A 27,504-nucleotide genomic window follows, 5' to 3' on the forward strand; every position below is an offset into this window, starting at 1 on the left:
GGTGGGCAGGAAATGGTACCCCGTACTCCGTTCAACTTCTCTTGATTTGAGCGAACAAGAAGAGATTTTGAACCAGTGAGCGAGTGAACAAGATATGTGGCTCTTAAACCACGATTGCTGCTAGCAAAATTCAGAATCTACAGACGCAGGTGAACTATTGTCCTAGCCATTGATAGTGCAAAAGTGAAAGGGTTAAAAGAATCTTACTGTAGCAATCTTTTCCCGTTCCCGCACATGGTGTAACCCAGAAAATTAATATCACACGTTCACAGCTGTACAACAGGACTCTTTGCCCCATTGATCTGCAAGAGGCAGATATCTGGCAGTTTCCTCTTAATAGTTTTTGAAATACAACTAGCCATAAGATCATATAGGAAGGATGCACATGCCTATGCAAAGTAACAAAACATATACTGAGCTCTTGGTCATTAAGGGACACTCATCTAAGCATGGCATACTACGTATGAGCACAGCGTGGCCCATATTATTTGGACTTGGTAGGCAAAAAGATCGTAATGAGCCTATCAGCAATTGGAGGCTTTGGCGGATGCTCAAGCAGGTCAATTTGCCGTGTAACTAATGTCTGGCGAGGCCAAAACAGATACGAAGAACATATATAGGCATTTTAGGTGAGCTTTTGGCATTTGACCCCAAGTGGGTAAACAAGCTCTTTCAATTTGGTGATAATTAAGAACAAGGTGGAAGAATGCTCAGGCCATGCCGGACTCTGTATTGACCTTGCATCACAAGATAAGGAATAGTAAAAAAAAAAAAAAAAAAAGGAGACGAGAAAAGGGCCATTTGATGTATTGGAAACATATGACAGTTGCAAAATTGTAAGCCAGAAATAATAAGATGTGCCGTTCTTTGACCTTCATTTTCCCACAAGTCGTTCCCGTTTACATTTCTACAGGATATCAAGAGAATTAGAAAAGCACATTTGACTCAACTCGCCCGGACCACCGTACCTAACGCCACATAGCAAACCATTTAGATAAAAAGTCCATGATGAGAAGCGAAGAATGGAGGTACCACGCCTTGGCGGTATGGAGAGAAATGAGTAATGGAGGCCAAAGTATGTCGTGGAATATCATGTACAAAGAGTTAAAGGGGAAAAAAGAGTAAGAAAGGAAGAAAGGGGAACGGAAGAAATGAATAAAGTAAGATAACCTTGAGGATATTTAATCGTGAGAAAGGAAGCTTGAAAGAAATGAACCAAAGAGCAAATGCATAGCAAGGCCGATGCATGATAAATCAGCCCTGACAACATGCGAGAAAACGAGTTTCTCAAGAATAGCAGAAGCGGTGAGGCATCTGCAGCGAAAAAAGGTTGTAGAAGACAAGAGAGGTCACTTGGAGATGCTCTCTTTTTAGACATCTTTCCACGAATTTTCGACCGGCTTCCTCCCAGCCTGCAGCAAAGTTGGCGTTTGCCGCCCATTATTATTATCACCATACGTTGACGAGAATGGCGGCGGCGGGGAGGACGGGATGGACGGGGAATACGCTGCGTAACCTGATTGCTGCTGGCCATGAGGAGAATAAGGCGCATAAGCATTCTGCACCGGAGGAGGGGAAGCGTTTGGTGACCGCGAATATGGATGGGTAGTGTCAACGAACATTCCTCCTGTGCTGTGAACGGGAGAGCGGTCTCTATACGGCTGATTGCTGAATCCCTGAGTTTGGGCAATGCCGATGTTCGACGGGCTGGCTGGGGTACCTGCAAGCTCGGTGCCGCGATAGGCGTTGTCTGGAGCGAAGTGGGGAGAGGTTGGCTGGGATGGGACTTCGTAGTATCCGGAGTGATTTCGACCAGCGGTGCCGATAGCCTGCCCCGTGGCCGGGCTCAGCTGGTTCATCTCGACGTCTTGCGATGTATCCTCGACTCTCCTCGTTGTGGCGTTGGCCCAACTTGGCATGTGCGGCAAGGCATCTTCGTTAACCGCCTTCTGTGTCGGCACGTCAAACTGTGCATGCTGGGCAACTGGGCTCCAGTTCTTCGTTGGTGGTGGGGGGTTGTCATAGACGGGCGGAGCTGAAGGCTGGTACCCGTAATTGGGAGCTGGTGGAGGTGGGTAAGCAGCCGGCGGGTCGGCGTATTTGGAGCGCTGTCCGCCACTGCTGCCACCACCATCTCCGCAGCAGGAGCAGCAAGAGCAGCAGCCCTTACAGCATGTGTAACCGCAGCACAGGCAACTGATTATGCACCAAGCGATACCGATGACGACCAAGGATCCCACGACGATTCCGACGATGGCAGGCCATCTGCAGGATAAGACCCGCTATATTAGCATCTTATTACTATAGCGAGTTAAAGCAACCTGAAACGAGTTCGCTGCTAACGTACTTGCAATATGGCTTTGCCATACACGAGTCCCAGCTCGAGAAAGTCTGTTTCACGTCATTTAGGGCTCGAATATCATTGCGATGCCAAGGCGTGAATTCCACTGGCCCCATGGTGAGATTTTAGAACTGCCGGACCGTTGATGGCCGGGCGATCAAGGAGTAAAAGAAAGGATATGTAGATATTAGTCACAATGAAATGGTAGATCGTTTATTTCGCACGTAGGGCAATGCAAAGGTAGACGGGCAACCAAGATCAACCAGTTTTACGAAGGGGAAAAGCAGCGAGAGATCTGGTGGATTGGACTGAAGGGTCTTGGAAGAAAGCGAGCGGCAAATCAGTCGATCATGAAGTAAAGAGTCGAGTTCGTTAAGAGTCATATGTCAAACGTTTGGGATGCTGGGTTGGAAATATAGTTGTTCCCAGTTTCTTTGCGGGAGCGATTGGGAGGGGGGTGGGCCGAGAATCAGAGGAAACGCAACTGATCTCTAGGAGGAGGCGCACACCCAGACGCCAAAGGTAGATGGCGCCAACGGCCCATGCACTGGTCTCGATCGAGGTAAACGTGTGCAGGCTCCAAAGCGACTGGATAAGAGGTAATAAATCGCAAAAAGAATGTGACGACGGGGTAAAAAAAAAAAAAAAAAGAAGAGAAAAGAAAAGGAAGGTTGTCGGAAGGATTCTGGCGTCAAGACCGGTTTGGGGAATAACAGCGCAACAATCTTGGATTGAAATGCGTACTGCAATACGTTGCTGGCGACTCTTCCTCTGGCACTGCCCACCCGTGGTTCGTGGGTGAGAGTCAATACGGCTCGAACCTAACCAGTCTGTTGAGTCGCGGCAAACAGGAGAGTTGCTCTCCTGACGAGGATTTTCGACAAAATCTGTGCGGGAAAAGAACGAAATAACGGCTTCTCTTAAGCCCAAGGAAATTAATACTCTGCCAATCCCCTGCGCCCGGCCTTCGATCGATGGCGAGCGTGCGAAGTCGTGCGGCACACGCTCGTCGATCTGGGCGGGAACTCTGGACCAAGTTACCCAGCGGTGCTTGGCACTAGAGAGGCAGTGCGGTCTTGTCACCCAGGGTTCTGCTCGGAAGTCTCTTCTTTTTTTTTTTTTCCCTCGTCTAACTTTGATTACTTCGGACGACGTTCCACTGAAAGAGGCTACGAGCAGACAACATATCCGGGTGCTCTTCCTTTTCTACTCTTGTCGGAATATTCCATGTCCCACGTGTCCGTTGGCGAAAAGGGAAAAAATATAGAAAAATGCTCCTAACCCCCCCTTTCTCCCTTCATTGACGATCCTATGGGGAACTGTCGTCCCCACTGCGATGGAAACAAATAAAAATACTCTCCCTCCGGAGTCTTGCGCAGCTGCTGTGTGATTGACATCACATTCTTCTGTTTCAGGTGGAAACAAAGTTGCTAGCGTTGTGGACTGCTTCGTCCGACGCCGCCATATCATTTGGATGCCATTGGCCATCCCGGCTGACTGATGGGGCACTACGGGGCACTCGAGCGGGTGAGACCTCCGACGACAGAGGAGCACGAGAGGCACAGAAGACGGGGAAGTTACTGCAGTAATAAATTCATCTCCGCTCGGGAGCTCCATCTGGAAAAAGGGTGCGCATCTCAGGATACTACAGTACTTTCAAAGGTGTGCAAAGGGGAAGAAAGAGAGGATGAGCTGTCCAGTCCATTAGTTAACTAACCATCAATTCTTAGAAGCGCCCGTAAAATTTCCGTGCAATATGAACAAACTTTCATAGAGGAGAGAAAGAAAACACCCGGCTCTGAATCAGGCTGAGGAAACGGGGAACAGTGATACTAGTTATTCACACAGCATGCAGAGCACAAGAGTTCACCGTACAAATTGCTTATACTTAGACATGCATGGCTTAATCTGGGAGCAGATGCTGAAAGTGCGCACCAGGCAACCATCATTCTGGTAGTTCTCTTCGTTCCCGAGGGCGACTTCTCTGACCACTCTATGCCTTGGATCAATTATGAAAATACCCGTCTAAAATTGTTCCATCTCAGATCGTCTTTTGCGGTGGAGGTCCCGATGGAGGCTCATATACTCCGTCTCCCCGGTACGCATGCTGTGGTTGCTGCAGCTCGATCCCCGTCTGTTGTTGGCTGGTCTCGCCGGGGGCCTGGTTGTTGGCATACCCTCCGTAATACGGCCCTGATGTGTATTGCGGTGGAGGAGGCTGTTGGTACTGATACTGCGGAGCAGGTCGTTGGTCTCCTGGTTTGCCCCATGGGCCCATATTGGCAGCCCAGCCAGTACCCATGTAGGGTTGCATGCCCCTACTGCGTCGTCGACGGGCAGATATACATCTATCACGACGAAAGGCTGTCAGTTGTCTCTTTCTCTTTCTCTTCGCTTTCTTCCTTCTTTTTTCTTCTCTCTTTTTTTTTTTTTTCTTTTTGATGTCCTTTGTGGACAGGTGGGGGAGAACGTACGAGAAGGCGAAGAAGAGTAGAAAAGCACTGGCAATAAGGATTGCTAAGAAGACCCAACGCGCCCAGCTATACCAGGCAGAGTCGCAGTACAGACGCCCTGACGGTGTGGTGAAGCAGCTGTAATCAAAAGGCGCGATGCTTAGCGGAGCGGGTCGGAGGAAAGATGCGGTGGTTGAAAATTACTTACTCTCGCTTCGAAAACAAAGCCGGCATGTTTCTTCAAGAAGTCAAGAGCTAATAGCTCTTCAAGCAAGGGTGCAGAGCGTAGTTAGAGAAAGCAGGAATGGATGGAAATGATGTATACGATAAAAAGTGTGTGAGAGAGAGGGAATGGAAGATAACAAGGTTGTGGGGTAGATATTCAGGGCCTCCAAGGTCCATGAGGTTGATGGTGGGTCTTCGAAACGATGAAAGAATGTGATGATTTGCAGGCGGGAGGGTGTGGGATGGGCGATAATTTGTAGGAGGGACTGTCTGGTTTCGAGCGCAATTGCCCAGGTAATGAAATATCGTGGCTTCGGAAAAGTGTGGCTGCGCAGAGACGACTTACGCTAAACTGATCCACGGTAGCTTTAACCGCATGGCCGGGATTACGTCACCTTCCCTCAGATCTCAAACCTTCAGCCCTACATATTTTTGCGCGCTGGACAAGTACTGTAGTCCAGCCGGGAATGGGACAAACTCTTCGCAAGAAATGATTGGCTTGTTTCTCTCTTCAAATATACGGATTTACCCTTTTTGGGGTAGATTATGCTCTTTGAACCGCGCCCGAACTGGCTAAGAAGCAAAGCTGGGTGGTCGCTCCGCAAGTTACCCGACCAGCCACATATACTCCGTACAACGACATCCATTTGGACTACCAGCGAGCTGACCGCTTTGATAATCCAGCCCGCCCGCCTCTCCCTGTGCCTGACGTGCAGACAGGCCCTATGAAGGTTTGAAATCGGGAACAGGATGTCTCATCTAATTGATAGCCACGCCAAGTCACATCCCTGGCACCGTGACGGGCTCATCGGATCTTTACTTCTCCCGCCCTCCGAGGTCATCAGTTGAGGTCGGGAAGCCCTGAACCTTGGTCCGACCAACCGGCAGGGGAGTCCCTTGGCGCGAGTCGCCCTTCTCTTTTCGCTGGCCAACAACTAAAATGCTAAACATTCCTTGTGGCAGCATTCTCTCAGATTCACGGCTTCTTCATCTTCCTCCCAGTGTACTGTATAGAGGAATTTCTGTCACCTAGCCAAACACTGTCTGGCAAAGGAGGGCACTCTGTGCTGTGAGTTCTCACTGACACGTGTATGCCACTCTATGGGTAAGACAAGCAGCTTTCGTGTGCTGGTCGTTGGTGGTTCACCTCTCATGATGCATGTCATCTTGCCAACACATCGCTTTTCTTGGGGCCCGTGTGCCCGTGTGGACCAGCTAGCCCGCAAACAAGCAGAGCTCCTCATTCTAAAATAATTATGAAGCACTGGCGGTTGGAGGATTTAAAGATTGGAATTGCCTCCCGGCCACCGAGGATGGGATTTTGTTTGATACTTCTTTTTCTTGAATTTATTTTCCACTTCCTCAGGGAAAACCCCCTCTTTCCCCCTCCTTTTTTTTTTTTTTTTAAATTATTCGAGAATATTCTTGCTTGAAGACGGGCCTTATATATGAATGAAATTCTCTCACCTCGACATCTTGGTTTTGATGGGAGATGTCCTGGTCATGAACATCAGCTCACACATGCTTCAGCTCCAGTCACCCATGATTGATTAACAGCCAGAGATACTATCCAAAGTTACAAAAAAAAAAAAAAAAAAGATCCTCCACAGCGAAAAGTCGGATTACAATGGCGACAAACAGCATGAGATCAACATTGGCAGCCGTTATTCAAGAAAAGAGATTAGGGGGGAAAAAAAAGAAATAGGGGACGAAGAAAGCGGTGATAAAGCGAGAGCGCAAAAGTCCCAAACCCGAATGCACAAAGATCAAAAGAAGCCGATCCCAACCCCGTCACAATACACCTGATAATATGAAACTAGATCATTGAAACAAGCAGGCTATTACTTGCTCGAACGCCCAATCAACCAATGCAGCACTGCATCCAGGTTTGTTTCTTCTTTGGCGCTGATGCCGTAGCAACTGACTTCCCGCCGAGTAATTGACTTCAGGTCCATCTCTTCGATCAATTCATCCACTGACAACTTGTCAGGCAGATCTGATTTGTTGCCTAAAACGAGAAGAGGGATTCCATCGAGAGACGGCTTGCTGACAAGCTCATGGAGTTCATCTGTCGCCATGGGCAAAGCATCCCTATCGGCCGCGTCGACGATATACCTGTGCGTCCTTAGCCTCCATCCGCCCCCCTCTCCGCCGATTTCTCAGCGTGGCATAAGTTAACACTTACACGATGGCATGCACTCCACGGCAGTACCTCTCCCACATCGGTCGAAACCTTGGTTGACCACCAAGGTCCCAACTGCTCTGTCGTCAGCGTCACTAGATTCTATAGAAATTCAAGAGGAGGAGGTATTACCACTTCAGCGTTACATGGCCTTTTTGCACACGCTTGGTGTTAAACCCGATGGTTGGTATCGAGCTTTGTACATTTGGAGTCAATAATCGACCAAATCACTGTCTGGCGGCGTTGGAAGCTATGGTTTGCCAGGGGTTATGACATACTCGATTGTGAATTCACCACCCTAGTAATAACATTAACACATGCTCCTTTCAGGTAGGTGTACAGTACTGACCGCTAAAACTCGCAACAGCGACGATTTTCCTGCGTTCTGAAGACCAACCATCGTAACATCCATTTCGGTCGCCCTACCACGAGAGAAAAACCGAACATTAGCACAGTATTCTCCCATCAGCACGAAACCGTTCAACCTTGCGGGCGCTCTGTTTCGGTTCCTTTACATCCTCGCCGCCAAACGGCCTTCGTTCGGACAACGACTAACCAGAACATTCTGAGCAACCAGTCATAGATACTTCTGAAGAAGCTTCCCATCCCGACCCCGGCTCCCACCTGAACGTCGCTTGCTATCAGAAAATACACGTCAGACGGAGCCGACACTTGTAAAAACGATAGAAATTCGATAATACGGAATTTCTGCCTTGCTGGACGTACTGTACAGCGAGAAAGCGGGGAGAGTACTAGATGGTAACACAAGGGGTATTTGGGTGTGTCGGTGAGGATGTGCTTTTCCGCTGGGACCTTTTTTCGGTTTACCAAGAGTGTGGCGCCTGTAGCCTTCCCCCAAGGAACACACTAACTAGTTTGCTGAGGAACCATCACAGGTAAACAATCCAAGGCTGGTGGAGAGTTCGAATGCAGGCAAAGGGAAATTAATATTAGAACTGAACACTGAGACAAAAGTAATTATAATAAAAGCAGCAATACGGAGTAAAAATAAGAAGAAGGTAAAAAGAAAAAAAAATAAAAAATAAACAAAAGCCTGGCGAACCTTAGATTGTTCGTGAGAGGCAGACTCGAAACAGCGGGTACTGTTGAATGCTGATTAGCTGAGCGCTTGTTTGAAGCTCTCTGCTTCACATTCCTGGCCAAAGTTTAAAAAAAAAAAAAAAAAAAAAAAAGGAGAGTTAAGAGATAATGCAGAAAGCAAGTCGACTACTCGATGGAATTGTGCCGTGTCCTGCTGGGATGTGAATGCACACATGACCAAACCCTTTCGCGTGCGCTTTGTTGAGGGCGGGGCGGAAGAACTCGTGTGCAGCCAAAGCCGGTGGTGGAGCTTTGGCGTCTAGAGGGATAAACGGGTTGATAAGGGGTCCAGGTCCTCGTTAGTCCTAGTGGATGTTCCTTGCGTGATGTGGGCAGCCGCAGCCACTAATGCTCCTGATGGATGCACAATGATGTGGACAGGGGAGTGCGAGTTGGGCGGGCTTTGCTTGTGCTGCGTTGGAACTCTGGGATTCACGAGGAGGACTGGGAGTGGGGGCCTTCCCGGCGCTAAATGGAACCTGACCAGGGAGGTTTGTTCGGATAACTTGCTAATTTTATACCAAAGACCTGCCGGCATTTGGATCGAAAGTCATTCCAATAATATATCGACATTTTCACGTCATTTTGGTTTTATAGATCAATTGGCTTAGATGCTTCTAGGGAACTCTAGATGGAACATGGAATATAGGGTACTGAGACAGAGTCCACTATCCTATTACTTTCTTTCTTACCAAAGTTGAAGAGGCTGCGGTGTCCGAATAGTAGACGGGAATCCTTTCTTCTTTTTCTTCTTCCGCTTCTTCATTTTTTCCGAAGCATGGTGCTCGGACAAATGCCCACCATAAGAGCGGATGGGCTCTCTTCTCTTTCTTTCATTTCCTTTTAGGAACAGAACCTCTCTCGCTTAGTCTTCCCCCCCTTCAACTAGTATCCAGCAGCTCGGCGGGTAAAGGCCCTCTGTAAACATGATAAACGAAAGAGGAGCACACGCTGTCAGCCCAATGAAGCTGAAGTAAGCGATGATGTTGCGATAAGTTTCCCCCGAACCGGTTAGCTAGAACTCTCGCGACTTGGCCGCAACCTTTCGGCGGTAGGGCGGAAAATCAGAAAAGTGGAGTGAGTGTTCAAGGCTTAATATTGGTAGATCCTTCTACTCCTCTATGCCTTCAGACTTTACAACCAGAACTGTGGACAGAGATTTCAAGGTGTACAAGCGGGTGCTCTCTGGACAATCGCCATCCTTTTCTTGAATGTTCAAGGGCACCTGCGAGGCAAGACTTCAGCAATCAAGTGGATATTTGTGTTGATCAGGCCCGGGTAATTTCCTTTTGTTCTAGTAAACAACCAAAGACGAGATAGAGCTAAAAGATGATGATCCGCGCGTTGTGGAGGCAATGATTTATTCATGTATGGGCTTAGCCATGCAGATAGCGGCAGCAGTGATGCCGGTCATTCTTCACAAACCTGTTCGACATCATGATCTGCCAGGTTGCGGACAAGTGCCGCGTCCCAAAACTGAAGAAAGGAGTACGTAAAAGATTTGAATACACAGCTACGCTTTCCTGGAAAGCGGACAAGTTCCTTACGGCTATTGATAAGACATATAGCACGGAGGGGCAGGGCTCTGCGAGAGACCCTTTGTTGAAGCCGCCTTTCTTCACATCGACGTACTCCAAGTTAGCGCGGGGTTTAACGATGTGCCTGAGAGGACCGAGGCGTTTGCGGCCGACCTGATGGAGCACCATCTGGCAAGAAGGCAGTTCACTGGCTATAAGAGCTGTTACTAGTACATAGCTTGGGATGGAGGAAGCGGGGACATGGCATATTATGATGTTGGCACTCCGTAGTTGCAACTGTTAGTTACCACAACGACATCAAAATGGAATGGGTGGAATGAAACTATACAAGCCGTACTTCTGAGATGGTGCATGACCGAGCCTCCTCTGTAGTAGTTGCGCTAAACTATTTTTGGGCTCAGTGGCTCATGCGTGTCCTTAATAAGCAATTAAAGTTTTGGAACTGGCTAAGTTAGTTAACTATCGAGGAAACTGCCTACCTGTTTTCGTCGGAGTATCGGCGTATCATATTTCCGGCGCCTGAAAAATATTTCGAGCAGAAGCTCCGACAACAAGCAGATTGAACGCAGAAGAGCGATTGGCTTCATTTCTCTTTTACAGTTGAGTACATATTTTTAATGTGAATTGTGCGCAGAGTGCCATGGGCGCTATTACATCTCTCCACCGGTAATTGCGAACTTTCCTACCTTAATTCTTCCGCTCCACGCATTCAAGTTTCTGCAGGATACCATGGCCTCCTCTACAAAAACAGACTGGACCGTCCAGTACGACACTCTCAGACGAGAGCGTCTATTTAGACACCCGCCAAAGGACCACACCGCGTATCCGATGCTCGCTGCCGCCGTTCGACCGCATATCGATTCCTTCAATGCGCTCTTCGACGATAGCAAGGTTATGGAGGCTGCCCTGAAAGACATTGGCACAAAAACATTCCTCGACGGAGTCCCAGAGACACCGGAGCTGAGGAGGCAAAGAAGGGAAGAAGGAAAGCGAGCTCCGCGGAGGAATAGGCTCAGCGTTCGCGTCACAGAACTGTTTTTGGAGAAAGCAGTGTTGCCAGCGTCGAACAAGTTTACCACTCGGAACCGTGAAATCTTGCCGGCGGAATGCCGCGAGAGACATGCTACATATCGCGGCAGGTTGAGGGCTAGATTAGAATTCAGAGTGAACAATGGAGACTGGAAGGAATCGGTTCGGGAACTGGGCCAGGTCCCCATTATGTTAAGGGTGAGCGATATAAGCTTCGGAAAGCGTGATGGCTCGTTGATAAGCTAATATATTCCCTGATTCAACTCCACAGACAAACAGATGCCATTTGGAAAAGCTCACTCCGTATCAATTGGTTGAGCGCAAAGAAGAATCCGAGGAGTTGGGCGGGTACTTCATTGTCAATGGCAACGAGAAACTCATTCGAATGTTGATCGTATCGAGGAGAAACTTTCCGATGGCAATCATCCGAACGTCTTTCACAAAGCGCGGGGCGTCATATACAAAGTTTGGTGTGCAAATCCGATCCGTCAGACCTGATCAGACCTCCCAGACGAATGTTCTTCATTATCTTAGTGATGGGAATGTTACATTTAGATTTTCTTGGAGGAAGAACGAATACCTTGTTCCAGTTGTGATGATCCTGAAGGCTCTTATCGAGACGAATGACCGAGAGATCTTTGAGCGCCTGATTGGGAGAGAGGGCTCTTTGGGAATAAATAATACGTTCGTTACGGATCGGATGGAACTCCTATTGAGAACTTACAAAGCCTACGGTGTCCATTCGAAAAGCAAATGTCGAGCATACCTAGGTGAGAAGTTCCGGTATGTTTTAGGAATGGCGGATAACGTGTCGGACGAAGACGTTGGCACAGAATTTCTTCGCAAAATAGTTCTCCCCCATTTGGGAAACCAGAACGTAACGGAGCCCCAGGACAACGACAAGTTCAATATGATCCTTTTCATGATTCGCAAGCTTTACACCCTGGTGGCTGGGGATTGCGCGCCTGATAATCCTGATGCAGTTTCCAACCAGGAAGTTTTACTCGGTGGTTTCCTTTACGGAATGATCCTTAAAGAGCGCCTGGAGGAATGGCTACGATCAATTGGGCCTTTAGCACGAGACTGGAGTAACAGGAATCTAGGCGCGCTGTTCACTGATCCCAAATTTGAAAAGGATTTCCTAGGCCGCATTGTAGCCAGGACTAATGAAAATCTTGGTGGAGCTTTGGAGTATTTTCTATCCACTGGAAATCTTGTTAGCCCTACTGGTCTCGACCTTCAACAACCGTCAGGTTACACTATTATCGCCGAGAAGATTAATTTCTACCGTTTTATCAGCCATTTCCGAATGATTCACAGAGGTAGCTTCTTTGCGCAACTGAAAACCACAACCGTGCGAAAACTTTTACCGGAAAGTTGGGGTTTCTTATGCCCGGTCCATACCCCTGACGGTAGTCCTTGTGGCCTTCTTAACCACCTCGCGCACAAGTGCTTGATTGCAACAAGCAATTTGGATGTTTCTGGGATTCCGGAGATACTATCAACTCTCGGAGTCGGCTCAGAGTCATCATCCTCGCTGGAGGAGAGTGTTGCTGTGCTATTAGACGGCAGAATAGTTGGGTATTGTGCACCAAAACAGGCTCGGGTTATAGCGGATACTTTGAGACACTGGAAAGTGGAAGGTCACCCGAAGATTCCTACGGAGCTTGAAATTGGCTACGTTCCGAACTCTAACGGTGGTCAATACCCTGGCGTTTACATATTCTCCCAGTGTGCCAGAATGTACAGACCGGTGAAATATCTGCCGTTGGATAAGTTGGACTATGTCGGTCCATTTGAGCAACCGTTTATGGAGATTGCCTGTGTGCCGTCTGAGATCACTTCGGGGCTCTCTACGCATGTTGAATTCGATCCTACCCATATCCTCTCAATCCTCGCCAACATGACCCCGTTCTCTGATTTTAATCAATCTCCCCGTAATATGTACCAATGTCAGATGGGTAAACAAGCAATGGGTACGCCCGGGACATCGATAGCCTATCGAACAGACAACAAGCTTTACAGGCTACAAACGGGCCAGACACCAATCGCCCGGCCTCCGTTGTATAATGCCTATGGCCTGGACAATTTCCCCAACGGAATGAATGCTGTTGTGGCAGTCATTTCATATACAGGTTACGATATGGACGATGCTATGATTATCAACAAATCAGCCCACGAACGTGGCTTTGGATATGGAACCATCTACAAAACTAAAATTTACGCACTCGACGACAAAGAAGCGCGTGGTCGCGGTAAGTCAAGGCGCGAGATCACCAAGTTATTTGGGTTCGCACCGGGGGGTCTTGTCAAAGCCGAATGGCGCAATCACCTTGGCGAGGACGGTCTGCCTCATGTCGGAGCGAAGGTGGCGGAAGGTGACATTATCGCAGCATGGCATACAGTTCAGTATGACCCAGCGGCAGAAACCTATCTTAATGTGGACAAGGAGACGCACTTCCTCAAATACAAGGACTCCGAGGAAGGATACATAGACAGCATTCGAATCCTTGGGGCGGAGACAGGCAACGAAGCTTGCCAGGCGGTCAGCATCAAGTACCGCATTCCTCGTAAACCAGTCATTGGAGACAAATTCTCTTCTCGCCATGGTCAAAAGGGTGTCTGCTCTCAACTCTGGCCGGCTGTCGACATGCCTTTCTCCGAATCCGGTATTCAACCCGATGTTATCATCAACCCTCACGCTTTCCCTTCCCGTATGACAATCGGTATGTTCGTCGAGTCACTTGCCGGCAAAGCGGGCGCCCTTCACGGTCTCGCGCAGGATTGCACACCATTCCAATTCTCCGAAGAGTACACCGCAGGCGACCACTTCGGTGAACAGCTCCGCAAAGCAGGCTACAACTTCCACGGCAACGAGCCCATGTACTCCGGCGTCACTGGCCGCGAATTCGCTGCGGATATCTACATCGGCGTCGTCTACTACCAGAGACTTCGACACATGGTTAACGATAAATTCCAAGTGCGTACCACCGGTCCCGTCAACGCTGTGACAGGCCAACCCGTCAAAGGTCGTGCCAAGGGTGGTGGTATCCGTGTTGGAGAAATGGAACGTGATGCTCTTCTCGCACACGGTGCGGCGTTCTTGCTTCAGGACCGACTGATGAACTGTTCTGACTCGACGCGCGCATGGATATGTCGGACATGTGGCTCGTTCTTGTCTACACAGGTTGCCGTCTCTCAATTACTCAATCCACATAAGAACCCTGCCATGGAAGCGGTGGTGAAATCGTCCAGTGCGGCGGTTGCCAGACCTACGGGCGGTGTGAGCGCACTGGGTGGTCTGTCGGGGATAGTTCGATGTAGAAGGTGTGCCCGAGAAGCGGTGTTTGATGATCCCCGCGCCGAAGTGTGGGAAGATGGTTCGGGGAAGAGATTTGTTGGAGGGGATCAAACTACGGTTGTCGTGGTGCCGGGAGTGTTGAAGTATCTTGATGTTGAGCTAGCCGCTATGGGAGTGAAGATGAAGTTCCATGTTGATAATTAATTAGATAGATGGCAAAAAAAGTGGTTAGATGAATGGGTTACGTGACGACGAGAGGCGTCAAAGGCGCAATATTGAGAATTTATACCGATTAGTTAGACACGACAGGATTTGAATGTTTTGAGCCTTTACCTACTCGTCGCCACGTATACTTCCGGTGTCTTAACTATGAGAGAGTAAACAAGACGGCTAGACAAGTCCCTAGCGTAGTCTACAGTTAACCTGATCCGTAACTCATCTATGCGCCTACCCTCATGTAGAATGGAAGATTGGCGGGAGAACAACAAGGACATGAGCTCAACAGAAACCCTCGATAAAACCGGGCAACGCACAGTACGAGAATTAAATTGCAATCAGGAAACCAGAAAAACGTATGTATTCGCTAACCCACGTTCATAAAAGGCAAATCACTCCAGCTTCATCGGGACATTGGAGAACTCGCCAGTCTCTAGTTTCTCCTTCCAGAAAATAGGGTTCATGTCATTGAAACCGTGCTTCACCCATCCGTCTTCCTTGACGTGGTACAGATTGACGAAGCCACCAGAATAAGCATCACGGTGCATAGCAGCCAGAATGCTTCGACGCCCGAGATTCAATGCCTCTTCCTCAGTCAAATCGTATCTGTATTCCGCGTCCAAGACGCCATAGGCAAAAGTCTGACCGGAGCCAACGCAGAAGAGGTTACCTGCCAGCCTGGTTCCGTCTGAATCGATGTAGTATAGGGCCGGGCCCTCTTGAGGCGTTACACCAGCACACATCGTGCCCATGCTGAGACCCATCCCCTTGTAGTTGTAAACGAGGTTGGCAAGGAGTTTCGAAGCGGCGGCGACGGAGATTCGACGTTTATGGCGGAGTTCGTGAAGACGACAGAGCATGCCAAGATACGCGAGCCAGTATTGGCAATCCTAAATATTGAAAAGAAGATCGAACAAATCAGCAAAATCCGGGCCACGAACTAGTTGGATATGTTGCTGTCCATGTTGAAACGTACAGCGGCACCACCGGCCATGGTTCCCAGCAAACAGTTATTGATCTCAATGACCTTCTTCACCGTTTGACTCGCAATCCAATTTCCCGCCGTAGCTCTTGAGTCTGTGGCGACGATAATTCCGCCTTGGAATCTGAACGCGAGGGTCGTTGTACCGTGGGCAATCTTGATTGGGCACTCTGGATTGGCATGGTCGTCTGTCATCGCTCGGAGGAATGACGCGGGCTAGTTAACAAAGTTCAGTATAAAATATGCCCAAATATGTTCCCGGGGAGGTTCAGATGTTACTTGAGAAATAGGAGGTAAGTCGAATCTCAGTGACAGGGGAGGGAGAATCGTCGTGATTTCCTGGTCATCTTGCTCTATGGCGGCCTGCTCCTGGTAGTGCGGCCGAGAGTACTGGGCAACTATGGCATCCATCTGTGAAGAAGCTGAAAATAAAATCTAAAGAAGCAAAAGGCGGAATTATCGACGGAGCGAAAGAATCGGCTAGTATACAGAGAGAGGTGGATGGGGGGGTTGCGGTCAACTGAGTCGTTGGGTCCTTTTCAGAGAGAGCTTCGCGATGCGATGATGCTGGTGGTTGGCTGGAGCTTCGTGGCCCTGCTGGCGCCTGGTTATGTAAGCGCCAAGCCTCGATCATCGAACAAGCAACAAAGTCACGCTGAAGCTGAATTTGAAAGCTCGTTTGGAACTGCTGAACTACGTTCGTTGCATTACCTCCAGGCTATTAAGCTGCATCATACGGAGTAGCCAACTGCATTGCTGAAAAAAAATTCTCAAGCACAGCCTCAGAGCACCCGAATCACACCTGATTTCCTCATTCCACCCCTTTCTTTCTTTTCTTTTCATTTTTTTTTTGCTCACCCGTAATTTACTTGAAAGCAAAAAACTTGCATGCAAAGAGATGGGAGTATCCAGGGTACCAAGGATATAATTCCAACAATTAGGGCGCAATTTATGCCCCCGCTCCTCCTGGCTCATTAGCAGATCGTGTTTCTTTCTGGTACGTCATTTCCTCTGGTCCACCGTTGGTATATGTGTCTCCGTCCGCATCTTCCCGAGGATGAGTCGGAAGCATTCCAGGGCCAACTCCATGGGCGGAAGATCGGATCGGTTCGACACTCGGCTCCCACGTCCGGAGCTCTTGTTCTGCATCCTCAAGGATTTGCTTCCCTGGCTCCGCACCTTCGTAAGACCTCCGTGCTTCTCCCGGAACCAGCGGAGTGTCATCGAGCAGGTTCAGAATCCTGCGCCCGTGGCGGGCTAGGATAATTTGCTTCTCGGCTCTCTCGATCGTGGCTGCCAACTGCATGTCGTATGACTCTTTGAATTTTTGGCGTGTCTGTTCAGGAATCACATTCTTGTCAATTTGACTTCTCAAACCAGATATGCTAGCTGGTAGTTTCTGGGGGCCTTTACCATATTCGTCAACTGTGCTTCGGCAACCAACACCTGTGCCTCCGCCCTGACAAGCTCCTGCTCCAGAGTAGTTACCTTGGAGCTACCAGGGTCCCTCTGCTTGTACCTCTGAATTTCATCGATGAGCTTTGTTTTGTGGTCACGGGCCGGCTGGACAGAGCTTTCTGTGTTTCGAATGTGCTTCAAGATATTGCGCGAGTCTTCCAGATTCTGGGCGTAGGCATCTTCTTGCTCCCCAAGCTCTGCAAGGACGACGCCCAGTTTATCCGAGATATCGGAAATCGCCGCATCTCCTGTTGATTCCCCCCACTCGGACAATTGAGAGGCCACTGAGATACGATCGCGTCCTGCGGATTCATAGGCGTCGATAACGTGGTTCTCTGTCTTGATCATTTTAAACAGCTTCTTGCTTAGCTCTGGCTGTCGCTCCCCACGGAGCGTGGCCATGGTGAAGCGGTGCCTCGGACGAGTCTCCGGGGCCGCCCTCTTTCCACGATTCCTAGCCAAAGGGATTCGGAGTCAGCAAACTGTGACAACCTCGAGCAGCTAACACTGTAGCAACTCACATTTTCGCTTTTTCCCGAAGAAAAGAGTATTCTGTAGTAAAGAAACGATTTCTCTTCGCCGCACGGAGGACAGGCGAAGATTCAATTGCTCCGGACGGCGATCAATTGCTGTTGAAGTAGCAGTTAATCCGGAGAGGAGCTGCAGAACATGTCCAAGTTTGCGCCTTCCCGCGAGCTTCCATGTGAGGGTCGGTCGATGACGGCAGGCTGGACGTTGAGGGCTATCCGAGCCGGCATGACGTCATGGACAGAGGCGGGCATCTGCCAGCCAAACACGATATGCTAAAAGTTGCCATCTGCTGGTTAAAGCTTGGGCAAGGGGGAGTTTCCACGCGAGAAGAGCTCTCTAGCGGGCATTTTTGAGTTGATCGCGTGCTGAATCCGGACTCCTACGCCAACTTTCTGCGGAAATTGACTTCACTGTTAGCAGGTAGGAGTATGTACTGACATGGCGTGGAGCTTGCTCCGCACGTTCCAGCCAGGCTTGAGTTTATGTATGAGAGCCATGATTGAACGCAGCAGGGCATTTTTTGGCTTTATGTACTCAATATGCGCCAAAACTTACAAAATTGAGCATGCAAAGTTCCAATCATGGGGACTCTATATAACCCATAGGTATATGGTTTGGGAAACATAACAGAAAGCAGCGTAGATTTATGATAGGTGAAAGTATATATTACATTATCATTTATGCCTCATGGACAAACGCCTGGCGACCGTTTTTTCCCCCGTCCGCGATTTCCCCCTCCATCCCTGTTCTAAGCTCAATCGCTCGAAGTCACGCCCAACCGCTCTAGCTTTGTGATATGTACCTTAATCCTCCTAACTTGAGAGTCCTCCCCCATGCTTCTATACATGTCCTTCCCATTTATTCTCTCCTCTTGTTGTTTATTTGTGGAATTTACAATGACTGTTCCCTTTCATTTCCCCTTCTCAAATACATATATTTTTGTGATCCCCCACGCTGTTCTCGGTGACAGGCTCATGTGGTTTGAAAACGAGCTCAGCTGATTCCATGTAAGTACCATGACTGCAAGAACACGAAAATCTGGTTGGCTTGTCCGAGAACCCCAAGGTCCAGGGAGCTGTGAGTTTACTGCAGGAACATAATTATTTAAGAGCAAGAGGAGAGGAGTTTTTGTTTTACACCAATTTAGCTTAGAGTGTCGTTATATTTCATCCATTATTAAGGGTATGTTGTACATCATCCAGTCAAAACATATGAAAAACATCATTCGTGGCAGTCTGGTAGCTCCCACCCATGATTCCAATCTATTGGGTATCTTGGAAATATCCGAAATATAAGCAAAATATCCAGAACCAAAGAAAAGGGCAAAAAGCGACCGAATACGCCTCCCATAGTATGACATCCAAATGCTCCGGAAAGTGTCCAATATTGCACACCACGAGTTGAAACCGTGTTAAATCGAGAAACACCATACACCTGCTCTCTGCATTCATGGAAAGGGCGGCCCTAGCTCTGCGCCACCATCATCGTCACCAGTATCCGCACCTCCAGTTCGACCCCCATTCATATCCGGATGGGCGGATCTCACAGTAGGACGTCCGTGACGATGGCCTCCATGATGAAGACCATCGGGAGGATGGGGAGCAAGTATATCTCCGGTACGATGGCCTGGTAGGATAGTATGGTGTTGTTCTGTAGATTTTCTCCGGATAACAGGTAGTGGACTTCTCCAATAATGAATATTTGGAAACACGGTGGTAGAAGACGTGGCGGTAGACGCGGATGCTGTCCGGGAAGCACAACATCTTGGCTGAGTCGGTGTGGGAAATTGGTAGGAAATCAACGTCTGGAAGACTACTGGTGTAAGAGTGAAATGCAAGGAAGATTGCAAGCGCAACGAAGAGTAAATCGACGACGAGGAGACTGCGTGAGCGAAGAGAATGGACGTCGGGTTCCGACAACGCAGATGAGATGATTTCTAAGGAGAGCAGTTTGGCGGCTCTTTCCTAGATCTCTTGCTTTCCTTGCCTGCTCTAGTGTTAGCTTCAATGTCTCTCTGGGAAGTCGGATAAACTGCGACCTGGGAGGAGATAGACTCACTTATTTGAGGAAATCACCCAACGGCTCAACGATTCAGCAGCAAGATGAATCTTTAGTCTGAATGGTAAGTGTTTAGGAAAATACTTGGTGAATACCGCGCAGGTACAACGCTTTGACGGCCCCTGTTCCCTAGCGATCGCAGAACCTGGAGGTGTGGTAAAGAGAGAGTTGGTGGTGGGAGCTTGCCCTTGGTTTCTTGTTTATGAATGAATGTATTGTAGTTGCTAAGATTCTTGTATGACTTGAGAGGCTTGTGATTGTTGAAGAGGAGAATGGACGAGGGTATAGGGTGGATTTATACGAGTGTGCCAGGTACACATGATGTCAGTATTCTGGCGAGTGAGCCTGGCTATGCTCACGTTCGCAAGGGATTTTTTTTCTGCAGTGCTCGCTGGGGAGGAAACAATCTGCCTGTTCAGGCATGGTGCCGCATCCTGGTATGCCTTACGACTAGAAAGCAAAGTGCGAGAGAGTGACAGGCAGAGCGACAGCGAGATCGAGCCACGACAACGTCTCCCCCCCCCGGCGGAAGCTTCTGGCTGCTGCATTTTTCACCTGGGACGGTTCCAGAACCCGTCGAACGCGCCTGTCTGCTGCACCTCCTGCAGAGAAAATCGCAGCCGCAAGCACCCTTGGATCTCTTGGATCTCCTGACAGATAGATCATATGATGTCATCATGCAGCCTTGTCCAGTGGGAGGGGAGCCCGACAGCACTGCCTAGCACATTTTGACTGCGTGGAGCCAATCCATCTCGCCGAAAATGCTGGATGGCACTCCGCTGTGCCGCCGACTGGCTCTCCGCTTCCCTGAGGTTCGCGTGTTTTGGAGTTTGCGTTCCTGCGGGCTTTGCGTGGGCGGGATTGGCGGCTGCACGAGCGGCCGCTAATGCAGGACCCACCGCCGAAATGCCGTTTCCAGTGAAGGAGCCGCGTGACTATGGGCTTGGCGTGAGAGCCGCCCTGGTGGCTTGACTGTTTCGGAGTGTCAGTCCGCCGCAGGAACGGGGGAAGAAACGGGCCAACGGGCTGGGAAATTGGGCAGGAAAAGTGACTTATCGGGCGATGCAGAACGGCTTGACGGAGCCGCTCCGGAAGGCAGAGCCGGGGGGGAGAAGGGGTTACCCAAGGCATCCATCGCCCATCCCGGCAGCATTTATGAGAACGCTGGCACCCACGAATCTCGAGCCCAGCAAGCAGGATTGCTGCCTCCAGAGAGCAGAGGCATAGAGATTTAAAAAAAAAGAAAAAAAAAAAAAAAAAAAAGGAGAAAGTCAGATTCCTACCTACCTAACGCCCGAAGATCACGAGTTCTCGCTCCATAGAACCACCGATCATTGAAGAAACACACCTAGTCCCATCCCGTAACATAATCATACAGAAGAAAAAAAAAAGCCAAAAGAAAAAACTCCCGTTCTTTCCCCCCAACGCATAGCCCCTTTACGAGATGTCCTCTGTGTCATGATGTTGATGTCCACCCTCCGACGCATGGAACGCATCGCCGAAGGCAGAGTTGTCCAGCCCTTCCAAGTCCAGTCCACTGTTTTCCTCGTACGCTGCCAGGGCTTCACCGGCCGAATCGATATGGCTAAAACTCGCGGCGTCTTCGAAATTGCTCGTCTCTAAAACTTCAGGCGCTTCAAGTCCAGTGTTGTTTCTGGGTGTGGTGCCCTCTGGCTCCTTCATAGACGCGTCCTTCGGTGCACTTGGCTGTTCGATGGATTCAGCCTGATCTCCCTTTGGGCTACCGTCTCTTGAAGTCTTTTCATCTTTGTTCACTACCACCCAGTCCTCCCCAAGTTGGTCAGCCGACGCTGGTGCTTGACCCTCATTCACGCCTCCCATTTCGATATCTCCACTGGGACCGGATGCGGCCTGTATGTTGCCTTGGGCTGCGTTGGAAACATCACCCGTCACCTCTTGCGTTGCTTGTGCTCCTTGTTTCGCCGCTTCAAACTCAGATACGGGCTCGCCCTGTGCTGTAGGCAACTCGAGGCCCTTTGAGAGGTCTTCCCCATTTCCCATGTCAACGTCTGCGGGAGATGGTTCGGTAGTGGGTTGTGGCGACTCTTTGACTGGCTCCTCGAGCCCGCCTTTGTCGACGCAGATGACTTCCTTGAGAGGCACAATAGGTTCACCCCAAGCCTTTTGCACTCCAGCAGATATATCAGCGACTTTCGTCCTGGACGTAGGTTCGTTATATTCGACCTGTTGCATTGTTTCATCCGTTACGACAATGGGTCTCAGACGATTTTCAATCCGCCAAAATTCTTTGCCTACATTCGAGGGGTCAACGTAGGCATCGCGAAGTGCGACCTCTCCTTCTTTCAACACGGACAGCCGGTTGATTTTCTCGAGTCGGCGTGCATGTCTTCTTTTGAGCGCTTCAATTTCAGCCGTCACATCAGCAACCCTCTTCGTAACGGCGTTGGTAAACTCCTCCATCTTTTCTGGCTCCATCTTGCTGACTGTAGCATCGGATTCGGCACCAGGAGAAGGACCAGCTGGAGCCTCCAGATATCCCTTCGTGAGAGATTCCAGTTCTCCTTTTCGGCCAAGTCCCAAGTCAACTGGTAAAATCTGATTTATCCGGTAAGGTGAATCAAATATCTCCTCCATCCATTCATGGTTATGGCGATATCTTAGTCGACTGATCTCTCGCGGTGTGATATTATCTAAGAAATCTCCAGTGGATACTTCTTCGTCCTCCAAGGAAAAGTCTGGGAGCGCAGCTGCTGCCATTGCAGCGGATGCGGTCGCTCGGTGTCCGCGAGGTGTCTTAACCTGCCCTGGCGGCATATTTGCACCTGGAGGGTGTTGGAAGAACGGGGCTTGCTGGTGGCGCGCCATGTATGGCTGTGCGTAAGGACTGGGCTGCGCATATGGTTGTTGACCAACTTGGGGTGGAAGGCTGATAGTGGGCCAGGTATTTCGGTCGTGCAACATGAATTCCTTTCGCGCGAGCTGACCTTGGCTCTGAAGAAATCGGCGCTGAGCTAGAATGTTATGGATTGCCGGAGGAACAGCGATGTGCGTTACGGGGATCTGGTCAATGGAGGGTGCTTTAGCATAGTGAACGATCCATAGAGATGGGTCGGGAGGTGGAAGGTTGGGATTTGGTGTTTTCGCAGGTGTCAATCGGAATCTTCTACGGGCATGGGTAGCAACTGTCTCGTGCGGTGGATGGTATCCGCATCGATGTAACCACATTTCAACAGTCTATTGCCGTGTTAGCATAGATATGGCTAGCAGGATGTTATCCCTTGAGCTTGGAAAATGCGTACATATCCGCGCGATTCTGTTGTATAAACTTGCTCTGCGTCTCCCCACACGTAGCCATCACTTGCGAAATTCGTTCCCAGATGGTTTAAAGGCTGCCAAACAAGCATGACTGTCCCGTCTGGAGGTGCATCAAGAAACATCCAGTGCATTGGCTGTAGTTCTCGAACGACTTTCGGAGCTGAGAGAAGGTATTCGACGGCGGTCTCCATGGTGAGGTTGGCCATTGACGGGTACCTATAGCTTGAGACAAGGTGCATGTGTGGCAACTGTCAAGAAGGCTATAATCAGCATATGTGCGCATAACTTGATAGACAGCAATTCAGAGGAGGTCATGAGCTCACCAGCTGTTGCGGCACACCCCCAGCTGGGTCCTGCATCCTTGCGGCAGGATTTTGACGACTCATCCACAAAGATTAAAGCAAAATATGAGCTGATAATTGGGTATCTATGCGCAAAGAGCAGATGGTGCGCAGATTCTGGTGCTCCAGCTTCACTTTCGCGTCTTTAAACCAATCGCGACCAGAAATCACGTGATGTCAAGCCAGTCATTATGTAACTAACCAAAGCATTTGCTGAGCTTGCCAATTTGGCTCTCCGGGCGTCGGCAGCCACCATTTACACAAAAGTTACTGTGATCTGTACTCTATTCATCAGGATCAAAAGATACTAGTCTTCTGCTGTTTCCAGCCTGCTTGAGCCAGGAAACTAGTGTCGGATGCCATGTCCATGCTAAATGAAATTTCCTCATCCTCACCTGTGTGCCCAACATTCTTTCTACTGATCCTGTCTTATCCTATCCACTTGTTTGTGCTGTTTGCATCGTCTTGCTGAGCAACATCGTCGCGTGCGAACTTGGTCATTATATACTCCTTCTAAGCATAGCCCTCCTTTCCTTTACAAACATGGCTGTGCAGGAAAACCAATATCTCCATGCACTTGTTGATATGGGGAGGTGAGGTTCTCTGCCCATCAACAAATATGATGGGGGCCAGGGCTCGGGGAGCCCAACAGCTAAACTCTTGATGACAGCAATGGTATTCGTTTCTCAATATCCGATCTGTCCCCACTCACTTCAAGAATACTGCCAACTGTGTTCCAAGACCGCACCGGCATCTCTCTTTACGATGCTCAATTCAGGCCAGGGAGCAATACCAGGCAGCCTATCTCTCTATCTGTTCAGGAAGATGTTGTTCGCCGTTTAGTGCGATTCAGGGAGACATGCAAGGACTTCGGTGTACCTGAGGGGAATATTACCGTCCTTGCAACCGAGGCCACCAGAACTGCCATAAATTCCCGAGAATTTCTATCCGCGATCAAGGAAAGCACTGGATGGGATGTCCAACTGCTTTCCAAGGAAGAAGAGGGAACATTGGGAGCATTTGGGATTGCCAGCAGCCTAGAAGCTGTGGAGGGTTTGGTGATGGACCTGGGAGGAGGAAGCACTCAAATTACGTGGGTCATTGCTAAAAATGGCTCTGTGCTCACGAGCCCCAAAGGTTCGATCAGCTTGCCTTATGGGGCGGCAGCAGTTACAAAAAGACTAGAAAAGCGCTCAGAGCAGCAGAATTTGGAAAACGAAATGATTCCAAAATTCAAGGATGCCTATAGTGAACTCTGTGTCCCCAAAGAACTGCTGGATCATGCTGCGAAACGAGAGGGGTTCGATTTATTTCTTAGTGGCGGCGGCTTTAGAGGTTGGGGCTACTTGCACATGAATCGTTCTAAGGTAAACCCATACCCAATCCCAATTATCAACGGTTTCAGGGTAGATTGCTCAGAATTCTGTGATACTTCTGGCATCATGTCTTCTGCGGCAATGGAAGGATCTAAGATTTTCGGCATCTCGGATCGCAGAGCATCTCAAGTGCCGGCAGTTGCTTGTCTTGTCAAATCTCTTACAAAGGCCATCCCAAATATCAAAACTATACAGTTTTGCCAGGGTGGCGTGCGCGAAGGTTATTTATTCAAGACTTTACCTGAAGAAACACGCTTAAAAAGTCCACTTGTTGTGGCCACAGCGCCTTACAGCACACAGTCTGCCTTTGAACTCTCTTCTCTGCTACTCAGAGCCCTTCCCTGTGGTGTACCAGAGAACACAGATGCTTCCGTCCCTCTATCATTCACAGAAACTCTGCTTGTTGCCCTGGCAAATATCATGTTTGCACACTCTTCTATCTCAAGGGAATCGCGCGCAGCCGTTGCTCTACATTCAACAATAAATGGCTTGCTTGCATCAGCGCACGGCATATCTCATGCTGATCGCGCCTTATTAGCGCTCCTCCTCTACGAGCGATGGCGTGGCGATCTGTCTCCACCAGACCAGTCTCTCCTACGACGTCTTCGCCAAATCACTTCTCGAGAGGAGGTTTGGTGGTGTCAGTATCTTGGGCGAGTCGCTGCTCTTGTATGTGATATATATCCCAGCGGTATCATCAGGGATAAAATACCACGCGTTGACTTCCTTGCCGGATGGGCTAAAGGGAAAAAGGGCAAGACTCATGTAAGGCTGGAAATAACGTTGCCAAATAATAGTCCTGGTGTCGACCTTAGCTGGCTGATGGGTGCCAAGCAGAGCATTGAGAAGGCCGGAAAGAAAAAGAACTGGGTTAGGGCTGTGGAGAGGATAGGGGAAATTGAGGATTGGGGTTTGAAGATTGATGTTTCATTGAACGAAGGCCAAATACAAGGTAAATGATACCCATGTGTTATCATTGCTAGCAGCCTAGTCGATGGACACTTGATAATATTGGTATGTGAAGTGGAATTTAGTTAATGGGTTATTGAGTATCTAATAATACAACCACATATAGCAAAATGTGTCTGAGAGAAACGTCAACACCGGGAATTCCGTCGGATAATGCCATGGAAAGGAGAAGCAGGGGTACCCGAAATGACTATTCCGGGAATAAATAAACTACGATCTCCAGCCATGCAAACACTATATTGGGATAACCTCGTTGAAAATTATGATACCAACATATATCCTGCCCGGAATTACGCTTGGCGTTGGTTAGGAGGCTTAGCGTGCGATCCACGGGGATTGACTGGAGGAAATTCATCTTCATCGTCCGACCGAAAGGTAGGAGGGGCCTGATTAGGCAAGCTGGCTCCTTGAGAACCCTCGTGCGGTCGGCAATCAGGATGCATATCATAGAGTACATCGTCATCGTTATCATCATCATCATCATCATCAGCGAAGGACCTTCCCTGATGACGTTGCTGTAGACCAGGTGGAGGATATTTGAAACCGTCTTCCTGGGAATACATTGACCTATCGTCGTCATCAACCTCGTCATCGGAGCCATAGCGAACATGGCCACCAGCGCGACCCTTGCCCTTGCCAGGGCCATCGTCTATATCAAATAACGGACGTGGATGCAGATCGTCATCTTCCACGTCGAGCACATTAGCACCCTGCGCCTGGTCATATGTTGGCGGCCCGGCAGGACCATGAGAGCTTCCTCCAAGTTCGGTGGCATCTGGCTCCAGAGCATTCTCGAGGTTGACCCATTTCTCCATGCACTTGTTACAAATGCCTCTGACTTCGTTGATGAGAACCTCGGGTGTCCCATCACCTGGATCTCGCTCGATATCAGTCTGGATTTCTTCTCCTTCATGGCGGCACTCCCATTTGTCCTTGGACTTGTAGAACGATTTTGACTTGGGGGATGCTACAACTGGAGCGGCTAACTGTGGGTTTTCAGCAAGAAGGCGATCGAAGTCTTCCCATTCTCCTTCGGCAGGCTTGGGGGTTGGGGCTCGCAGTTCTGGGTTGGCCGCTATGGCCTCATTCAGTTCGTGGAGGATGGATTCTTCATCATCAGCAGCGTGGGGAGCAGGAGCAGGAGCAGTCTCAGCCATCCCCGCTAGCTATATAAAGTTAAGTGACTAGAACTAATGAGGTCGATTCTTTGGTCGCGAGGACTGAACTGGTCAACCAAGTAGTGTGCACAGTCAAAGGAATGTAGAAGAGCAATGATCTTTGCAACTGTAGAGGAGCAACTCTGGGAATATTTATGTATGCTTCAATGGACATCCCAACATGGAGTAATAAGTGGAGGTGATGGTAATGCCCCGTCCCCAGGGCATCATGGCATGCCAGATACTGTGACTGTCAAGGCCATCACTAAATTTTAGAGCAAGGACTTGGTTTTTCACATAGAGATAGGGAATATGTCACAACCCTCCAGAGCTGTGAAGATAAAGGCTTTGTTTCAGGACCTTTCGACATGCATACTGACGATACAGGTGCCATTTCATCGCAGATATACATATCACTAGATCCAGAATAGGCAACTGTCTCTGCAACGCAGAAGAAAGTCAAAAGTCAAAATCTGGCCGTGAAATGGAGACAGCATCTGCTTCCCGGGTCTCTTATCCTCTGAGCTCTGGGTTTCGTCGGCAAGTGTGCATTGGTCCGATGAAAGCTCAGCCTCTGGTGGTCCTATGGCTAGTGAAGAGACTGCATCCTTATCTTCATGGTGCCTTCGAGTGCACAAAGAGCTCTGTGATCGTGTCTCACCGTAAACAAGACTCCGGCGAGCTTTCGCACAATCGAACTTCGCCATTCGCGCCGAGCGAGAACCTATCGCGAGAAGTGAGGGGTTAATGACGCCATTGTGGCCGGGGATCGTGAAGTCTGTTGGGCGCGCTGCCCCTCACTTGCATTGTTGTTGAATCGACCACCGCGCAAAAATATAAAAGGAGCAGCATACCCCACACCACCCGTTTCTTTTTCTTGATTCCACCTCTCAACTCAAGATCGCCTCTCTCCAGCACTTTTGAAAAGTATATTACAGCAATTACTCCT

General features: G+C 49.2%; 9 protein-coding genes across 9 annotated transcripts; 2 read left to right on the forward strand and 7 right to left on the reverse strand.

The window, feature by feature from the left end:
- Positions 1–688: 688 nt before the first annotated feature.
- Positions 689–3,063, reverse strand: D8B26_002036 (uncharacterized protein). The gene is made up of 2 exons (XM_003065977.2): positions 2,348–3,063; positions 689–2,265 (listed from the first exon to the last, which is right to left on the reverse strand). Exons 1-2 carry the CDS (start codon positions 2,455–2,457, stop codon positions 1,371–1,373), a joined length of 1,005 nt encoding a protein of 334 aa, XP_003066023.2. The 5' UTR covers positions 2,458–3,063; the 3' UTR covers positions 689–1,370.
- A 1,319-nt stretch (positions 3,064–4,382) lies between these two features.
- D8B26_002037 (uncharacterized protein) lies at positions 4,383–5,028 on the reverse strand (the record flags this gene model as incomplete). The annotated part of the gene is made up of 3 exons (XM_003065978.2): positions 4,383–4,689; positions 4,816–4,932; positions 5,003–5,028. 3 exons carry the CDS (start codon positions 5,026–5,028, stop codon positions 4,383–4,385), a joined length of 450 nt encoding a protein of 149 aa, XP_003066024.1.
- A 1,832-nt stretch (positions 5,029–6,860) lies between these two features.
- On the reverse strand, positions 6,861–7,807 carry D8B26_002038 (uncharacterized protein; the record flags this gene model as incomplete). Its single annotated transcript, XM_003065979.2, has 6 exons — positions 6,861–7,134; positions 7,205–7,276; positions 7,334–7,396; positions 7,480–7,499; positions 7,551–7,623; positions 7,758–7,807. 6 exons carry the CDS (start codon positions 7,805–7,807, stop codon positions 6,861–6,863), a joined length of 552 nt encoding a protein of 183 aa, XP_003066025.1.
- Positions 7,808–10,569: 2,762 nt separating this feature from the next.
- Positions 10,570–14,581, forward strand: ACR2 (DNA-directed RNA polymerase I subunit RPA2; the record flags this gene model as incomplete). The annotated part of the gene is made up of 2 exons (XM_003065980.2): positions 10,570–11,067; positions 11,141–14,581. The coding sequence occupies 2 exons, from the start codon at positions 10,570–10,572 to the stop codon at positions 14,372–14,374; spliced, it is 3,732 nt and encodes a 1,243-aa protein (XP_003066026.2). The 3' UTR covers positions 14,375–14,581.
- On the reverse strand, positions 13,900–15,876 carry PRE2 (Proteasome subunit beta type-5). Its single transcript, XM_003065981.2, has 3 exons — positions 15,648–15,876; positions 15,363–15,584; positions 13,900–15,276 (listed from the first exon to the last, which is right to left on the reverse strand). The coding sequence occupies exons 1-3, from the start codon at positions 15,777–15,779 to the stop codon at positions 14,779–14,781; spliced, it is 852 nt and encodes a 283-aa protein (XP_003066027.1). The 5' UTR covers positions 15,780–15,876; the 3' UTR covers positions 13,900–14,778.
- A 161-nt stretch (positions 15,877–16,037) lies between these two features.
- On the reverse strand, positions 16,038–17,522 carry D8B26_002041 (uncharacterized protein). The gene is made up of 3 exons (XM_003065982.2): positions 17,348–17,522; positions 16,782–17,280; positions 16,038–16,704 (listed from the first exon to the last, which is right to left on the reverse strand). Coding segments are annotated over exons 1-3 (888 nt in total). The 5' UTR covers positions 17,350–17,522; the 3' UTR covers positions 16,038–16,317.
- Positions 17,523–20,645: 3,123 nt separating this feature from the next.
- D8B26_002042 (uncharacterized protein) lies at positions 20,646–23,147 on the reverse strand. Its single transcript, XM_003065983.2, has 3 exons — positions 23,036–23,147; positions 22,697–22,960; positions 20,646–22,631 (listed from the first exon to the last, which is right to left on the reverse strand). Exons 1-3 carry the CDS (start codon positions 23,096–23,098, stop codon positions 20,853–20,855), a joined length of 2,106 nt encoding a protein of 701 aa, XP_003066029.1. The 5' UTR covers positions 23,099–23,147; the 3' UTR covers positions 20,646–20,852.
- A 449-nt stretch (positions 23,148–23,596) lies between these two features.
- D8B26_002043 (uncharacterized protein) lies at positions 23,597–25,389 on the forward strand (the record flags this gene model as incomplete). The annotated part of the gene is made up of 2 exons (XM_003065984.2): positions 23,597–23,646; positions 23,724–25,389. The coding sequence occupies 2 exons, from the start codon at positions 23,597–23,599 to the stop codon at positions 25,387–25,389; spliced, it is 1,716 nt and encodes a 571-aa protein (XP_003066030.2).
- A 299-nt stretch (positions 25,390–25,688) lies between these two features.
- Positions 25,689–26,555, reverse strand: D8B26_002044 (uncharacterized protein; the record flags this gene model as incomplete). The annotated part of the gene is made up of 1 exon (XM_003065985.2): positions 25,689–26,555. The coding sequence occupies one exon, from the start codon at positions 26,553–26,555 to the stop codon at positions 25,689–25,691; it is 867 nt and encodes a 288-aa protein (XP_003066031.2).
- Positions 26,556–27,504: the final 949 nt, after the last annotated feature.

The sequence above is a fragment of the Coccidioides posadasii genome, chromosome 1 (assembly GCF_018416015.2).
Source record: "Coccidioides posadasii str. Silveira chromosome 1, complete sequence".
Lineage (NCBI taxonomy): Eukaryota > Fungi > Ascomycota > Eurotiomycetes > Onygenales > Onygenaceae > Coccidioides > Coccidioides posadasii.

Excerpts from the sequence above, each read along its gene's own strand:
- D8B26_002036 (XM_003065977.2), bottom strand. The coding sequence starts at position 2,457 with ATGGGGCCAGTGGAATTCACGCCTTGGCATCGCAATGATATTCGAGCC. Across the intron at positions 2,266-2,347 it reads ATGGCAAAGCCATATTGCAA|ATGGCCTGCCATCGTCGGAA; the intron begins GTACGTTAGCAG and ends CTTATCCTGCAG.
- PRE2 (XM_003065981.2), bottom strand. The coding sequence starts at position 15,779 with ATGGATGCCATAGTTGCCCAGTACTCTCGGCCGCACTACCAGGAGCAG. Across the intron at positions 15,585-15,647 it reads ACTTACCTCCTATTTCTCAA|CCCGCGTCATTCCTCCGAGC; the intron begins GTAACATCTGAA and ends TTTGTTAACTAG. Across the intron at positions 15,277-15,362 it reads CCATGGCCGGTGGTGCCGCT|GATTGCCAATACTGGCTCGC; the intron begins GTACGTTTCAAC and ends TTCAATATTTAG.
- D8B26_002041 (XM_003065982.2), bottom strand. Across the intron at positions 16,705-16,781 it reads AAGCACAGTTGACGAATATG|ACACGCCAAAAATTCAAAGA; the intron begins GTAAAGGCCCCC and ends ATTCCTGAACAG.
- D8B26_002042 (XM_003065983.2), bottom strand. The coding sequence starts at position 23,098 with ATGAGTCGTCAAAATCCTGCCGCAAGGATGCAGGACCCAGCTGGGGGT. Across the intron at positions 22,961-23,035 it reads GGGGTGTGCCGCAACAGCTG|TTGCCACACATGCACCTTGT; the intron begins GTGAGCTCATGA and ends CCTTCTTGACAG. Across the intron at positions 22,632-22,696 it reads CAACAGAATCGCGCGGATAT|ACTGTTGAAATGTGGTTACA; the intron begins GTACGCATTTTC and ends ACACGGCAATAG.